The 6,112-nt window shown below is 33.3% G+C and overlaps 1 protein-coding gene across 1 annotated transcript; it reads left to right on the plus strand.

Moving 5' to 3' along the window:
* The first annotated feature begins 260 nt into the window (after nt 1–260).
* Nucleotides 261–4,033, plus strand: LOC108474181 (probable beta-D-xylosidase 6). The gene is made up of 6 exons (XM_017776104.2): nt 261–1,299; nt 1,644–1,810; nt 1,896–1,993; nt 2,101–2,451; nt 2,739–3,155; nt 3,370–4,033. Exons 1-6 carry the CDS (start codon nt 547–549, stop codon nt 3,957–3,959), a joined length of 2,376 nt encoding a protein of 791 aa, XP_017631593.1. The 5' UTR covers nt 261–546; the 3' UTR covers nt 3,960–4,033.
* The last annotated feature ends 2,079 nt before the right edge of the window (nt 4,034–6,112 follow it).

Below are 6,112 nucleotides of genomic sequence, written 5' to 3' on the forward strand. Positions count from 1 at the left end.
TTTAAAATTTATCAATTTAGTATATTTAATATTTATCATAGTATATACACATTATAGGAAAGCAGTTTAATCAATATCTTAAGTCGGAAAAATTTGGCAAAATGTATTAATGGTATTAATGATTAGACGAAAATTTTAAATAAGGAAAAGTAGTACTTCTAAATTTAACTTTTCTATTTGGGCTGGCTGAAATTTGTATGTAGATTTCAAAACCCATGTTTGGAGGAGGTTTATAAACTTGATTGGTGCGATCAAATAGTGGGCTTTCAAGGCTCAATTAGTTTAATATGATTTTTGGGTTCATAGGTTAACAGAACTTCATCTTCACCAAAGGGTTAATCCGGGGTTTAACATATTGGAAATAAATCTAAACAATTGCAAGTTGGATTCTCTTAAATAAATGCATAATCTAATAATTTCATCTTTTCCTATTCAATCTTTCTCCAAATCTATCTGATAATGGCGTCAATTCCTAATCACGGTCCGCTTAAACCTACCGACCAGTAATAAGGTGACTACCAAAGCGGCACCCTCCATCATCTCATCATGTCTCTGCAACTAAAATCCCTGTTCTTCATCTTACAACTTTTAGCTTTACTGATTTCAATCTCATCATCAGACCCAAACCCACAATTCCCATGCCAGCCTCCCCACTTTAACTCTTACCCCTTCTGCAACACTTCCCTGTCTATCACAGACAGAGCTCAATCTCTCATTTCTCTGCTCACACTTGAAGAAAAGATCTATCAACTCTCCAACAATGCTTCAGGGATCCCAAGACTTGGAATTCCTCCTTACGAATGGTGGTCAGAGTCACTTCATGGGCTTGCCAGTAATGGCCCTGGAGTTAACTTTAATGGTTATGTTAAAGCAGCAACCAGTTTCCCCCAGGTTCTTGTCACTGCTGCTTCTTTCAATAGAACCCTTTGGTTCAAGATTGGGTTGGCCATAGGTATTGAAGCTAAAGCCATGCATAATGTTGGACAAGCTGGTTTGACTTTTTGGGCACCAAATATTAATATTTTTAGGGATCCCAGATGGGGAAGAGGGCAGGAGACTCCTGGCGAGGATCCCTTGGTTGTTTCAGCTTATGCTATCCAATTTGTAAAGGGCTTCCAGGGTGGGTCCTGGAAGGCTAGTGGAGAACTCATAGATAGGTTTGAGAGAAAGAGGGCACTTGGAGGATATAATGATGATGAGAGTGGTGATAGACTTATGAATTCTGCTTGTTGCAAGCATTTCATTGCTTATGACTTGGAGAAGTGGAAGAATTTCAGTCGATACTCCTTCAATGCCGTGGTAAAGTCTTCCTTTTTACATATTCTCCTTGTGGTGTTTTCATGTTTCTGAACACATTTCACATTTGAATCGTCTTTTTCTTCAGTGTGTAACTCTGTATTAGCCATTTCAGTTCATTTTTTTTATCTCTGTAAATAAGTTTCTTATTCAATGCATATTTAGTGCTGATAAGAAATTTTGCAGTCCGACTGTTTGTCAATTTAAATCAAATTTGGCATTTTTTAAATTAATTTATATATTTATTTATGGTTCTAAACCAATAGTTTGGTGTGACTTGTGGTAAGCCTCCTTTTGAAGTCAGTTAGGCAGTCTGCTAATAAATACATGCTTTATCTGTATTGAAGGTCACAAAGCAAGATATGGAGGATACATATGAACCACCCTTTCGTAGTTGTATCCAACAAGGCAAGGCAAGTTGCTTGATGTGTTCCTACAATGCAGTTAATGGGGTGCCAGTTTGTGCGCAGGGAGATCTTTTACAAAAAGCTCGAAATGAATGGGGCTTCAAAGGGTAAAAAAATTAGGAGTTGCTTATACATTGATGGATGCAAATTTTGAAATTCAACTTTGATTGGTTTTTCTGTGGCATAAATCAGATACATCACCTCAGATTGTGATGCTGTGGCAACAGTTCAAGAATACCAGAATTACACAAGAAAAGCCGATGATGCTGTTGCTCTAGTTCTTAAAGCAGGTTTTTTTAATCATATCTTTTACATCTAAATTGATTAAGGACTTCTCACTAGATCTGCCATTCGGATGTTCATTTTTAAAGAATAAGATTAAGATGGTTGTCTGTAGGAATGGATATTAACTGTGGATCATATCTCGTTCGACATACTCAGACTACAATTGAGGAAGGGAAGTTGCAAGACAAAGACATCGATAGAGCTCTTCTGAACCTTTTCTCGGTCCAACTCCGTCTTGGGCTGTTTGATGGAGACCCCAGAAAGGGGCAGTTTGGAGAGTTGGGACCTCAAAACATTTGTACCACAGAGCACAAGATGCTGGCACTTGAAGCAGCAAGGCAGGGAATTGTTCTTCTGAAGAATGAGAAGAAGTTCCTGCCTCTGAATAGAAATGTTGTTTCTTCCATAGCTATCATTGGTCCAATGGCTAACAACATAAGTAATATGGGTGGTGACTACACAGGTATGGTTCTTGCAATAATGTGTAATTGTTGGGGGTTTATAAATTATATCGGCTTATATAGTCTTCTTCTACACGAAGCATCCTAATATGGCAAGTTACCTAAGACAGCTTTGGGCCTTACCATGTTTGTCTTGTAATATCTGTATTGAGTCATATTGAATGTGAACCACCCAGATGCTGACTGAAGTTTTGCTAACCTCAATCTGTCACTGGGTTTCTTCATTTTGTAGAAATTGCCTGATATTGAATTTGTATAATATGGTTGTTTGGTATTCTTCATATGACAGGTTTCCCATGTGACCCAAAGAGCTTTTATGAGGGACTGCTAGGCTATGTAGAGAAGGCATCTTATGCATCTGGTTGCTCAGATGTGCCTTGTGATTCTGATGCTGGGTTTAATGATGCAATTCTTAGTGCAAAGAAAGCTGATTTTGTGGTTGTAGTTGCTGGGCTGGATTTGTCCCAAGAAACTGAAGATCATGACCGAGTTAGTCTCCTCTTGCCTGGTAAACAGATGTCCTTAGTGTCTTCTGTTGCTGCAGCAAGTAAAAGACCGATAATTCTTGTTCTTACTGGTGGAGGACCCCTTGATGTATCGTTCGCTGAAGGAGACCGGAATATTGCAAGTATTCTCTGGGTTGGATACCCTGGGGAAGCTGGTGGAAAGGCACTTGCGGAGGTCATCTTTGGTGATTTTAATCCAGGTTAGTAGCCACAAAACTATCATGTATTAGCAGGCATCTAAACACTGCATGAAATTTGAAGTTCATTACTTATGGCTTTTGGTAGCGCAAATCGAGCATCTAGAGAGACTAGTTGACACCAACTGGCATTTTTTTCTCTGTAGCATTCAACACTTGATCTCTATGCTTGCTTAGTTTCTATGATTTAACATGATGTTTGGACATTTGAAAACAGGTGGAAGACTTCCAATGACTTGGTATCCTGAATCATTTACAAAGATTGCAATGAATGATATGAACATGCGTGCCAACCCTTTTCGTGGTTATCCTGGGAGAACTTACCGTTTTTACACCGGAAATAGAGTGTATGGCTTTGGCCAAGGCTTAAGCTATACCAAATTCACCTACAAACTCTTGTCTGCTCCAAGAACATTAAGTTTATCAGGGTCTATTACAGGCACTTTGACTGAGAAGATACTGCACCAGAGAGAACTTGATTATATACATGTCGATGAGCTGACATCATGTGATTCATTGAGCTTCTATGTGCATATTTCTGTAGCAAATGTCGGAGATATGGACGGAAGCCATGTTGTCATGTTGTTCTCTAGAGCACCAAAAATTTTCGAGGGAACTCCAGAGAAGCAATTAATCGCATTTGATCGTGTACATACTAGTTCATACGGATCAACAGAAACAAGCATTATAGTAAATCCTTGTGACCACCTTAGCATTGTGGACAAACATGGAAAAAGGATATTGCCCCTTGGTGAACATCTTCTAACACTGGGAGATTTGGAGCACTCAGTGTCAATTGTAACTTAGTAATGCTGTCAAGAAACCGAGCATGATGATTTTTTTTTTTTATTTAATAACAATCTGCAAATTGGTTCAGACAAGATGATGTTTTGTATTGCAATTATGTCACAATTTCTTCGGCTTTACAGGAATAAAATTACAGAGACAGAGTTCGACTGAAGTTTTGGCAGATGGAAGTGCATGATGCTGAACAATATGAAGATCAAGAAGTAGGTAAGGAAAATCAATCCACTTCGTCGAGTTGATTAAAAAAAGAAAAGCAGGCGTGACAAGCATGACTGAAATGCATGGTGGGTGACATTATAAAAAGTAATAGATGCTTGTTTTGCTAATGCTGTGTAAAATTTTAGAAGCATTTCGGATAGCTGGCTCTCACGTTTGAACATTCTTTTCATCTGCTCGCGCAATAAAACAAAAGATTGTGCACTCAGGTTATTATCTTACGCTTCCGCTCATTTCATTTTATTTTGCTATATTAGTAATCTTCTTCCTTAGAAATATTGATAAATTATTAGACATTTTGGTAAAAGCTTTTCATAATTTGTTTACAGCCAAATTTCACACATGTAAAAGAAAGTAGACAATCGCACAGGAGAATTGGAATTAGACAAAAAAAAGCTTTACATTCACCAATCTAACATTTCTCAACACTACAAAATACTTACGAGATGTATTTTTTATGCATTATTCATTAATCAATTATAAATGTCTATTTATCTTCTTACTTTTAAAGATAAAAATATCAATAACATTATAACCACGGTTTAATTACAATTTAAATTCTCAAATATTAAGAATTGAAAATTCACATTGGCCACGTAAACCCTCAAAAGATTAGCTTACCAATTTGTAATATTCTGTATTGATAAAAATTAAAATCAATACTAAAAATTTATTTTCTATATAAGTTGGTATAAATTAATTAATGAACTAATATAATATTCATGTCATATATAAATAAAATAATTAATTCAGTTATTCATGGCTAAATCTAATGTATTTGTCAATAAATATTACTTAATTGATTCAAAAAATTAATTATATAAATTTATCATTTACATAAGTAATTAATTATGAGTTATTAAACAAATCCTTAAAGATTTATTTTCACATAAAATTTATACAATTGAATGCTAAAAATATGTTTTAATTAATTAATCCTTAAAATGAAAACTATATATGTTCAGTTTTCAAAATATCATAATTATCTAATCATATATATATATATATACTATCATATAAAAGAAGGCAAGAGTATATATGCAAACATTGAGTTTTGAGATGATTTTTGAGGGTTTTAAAATATTTCCTAATGATTAACCTATAATTGTGGGACCTATTATTAACTTAATTTAATTACATTATATAACAATTAATTTAATTTAATTACATATTATATGCCTGATTATTAATAATATTATATAATAATTTAATTAATTTTATTTAAGAATCAAATATAAATATAACATTTATTTTTATCGAATATAAATATAACATTTATTTTTATCGAATTCATTAGGCAAGAAATGGAGAAATTATTATATATAAGATATAATATAATATAATATATAATAACATAGAACTTTGGAATAATTTTAGTAACAATTGGTTCTAAACCAATTTTAAGATCTTTGTCACATATTACATGTTGATACATTAGCATGATTTGATTTCAAATCAAATTATTAGTGAAACATTATAATAATTAAATAGATTTATAAAAATAATTAAATAAATTTTAATTAATACATACAATTAATTAGTATAAATCTATATTTATATTAATAATTTAATATTAACTCTTTCTATTGTGCCAATGAGTCCTTGGCATAGTTGGCAAAAAGTTGAGATCCTCATATTTAAATATTCAAAGTTGAATTTATCATGCACAAATGTCATATGTAAGTTCTCTTTCACATTATTACGAGTTTAAGTCTATCGTAGTTTGAATATATTTTGGTTTTTAATTTTTGTGCTTTATATTAAATTGATTATAGCTATAATTGATTAAATATATAGTATTTATTCTTTGTGTTTGTACCTATAATTGTACTTGAAAAGCCTCAATGGATTAGGCTTTACCTAAAGGGGTGAATTGATAATTTTAAAAAAAATGCTAAAGGAAAAAAAAGATAGAAAAATCAAATATGATGACTTAT

The sequence above is a fragment of the Gossypium arboreum genome, chromosome 11 (assembly GCF_025698485.1).
Source record: "Gossypium arboreum isolate Shixiya-1 chromosome 11, ASM2569848v2, whole genome shotgun sequence".
Classification (NCBI taxonomy): domain Eukaryota; kingdom Viridiplantae; phylum Streptophyta; class Magnoliopsida; order Malvales; family Malvaceae; genus Gossypium; species Gossypium arboreum.

Excerpts from the sequence above, each read along its gene's own strand:
- LOC108474181 (XM_017776104.2), top strand. The coding sequence starts at position 547 with ATGTCTCTGCAACTAAAATCCCTGTTCTTCATCTTACAACTTTTAGCT. Across the intron at positions 1,994-2,100 it reads TGCTCTAGTTCTTAAAGCAG|GAATGGATATTAACTGTGGA; the intron begins GTTTTTTTAATC and ends GGTTGTCTGTAG. Across the intron at positions 3,156-3,369 it reads CTTTGGTGATTTTAATCCAG|GTGGAAGACTTCCAATGACT; the intron begins GTTAGTAGCCAC and ends ATTTGAAAACAG.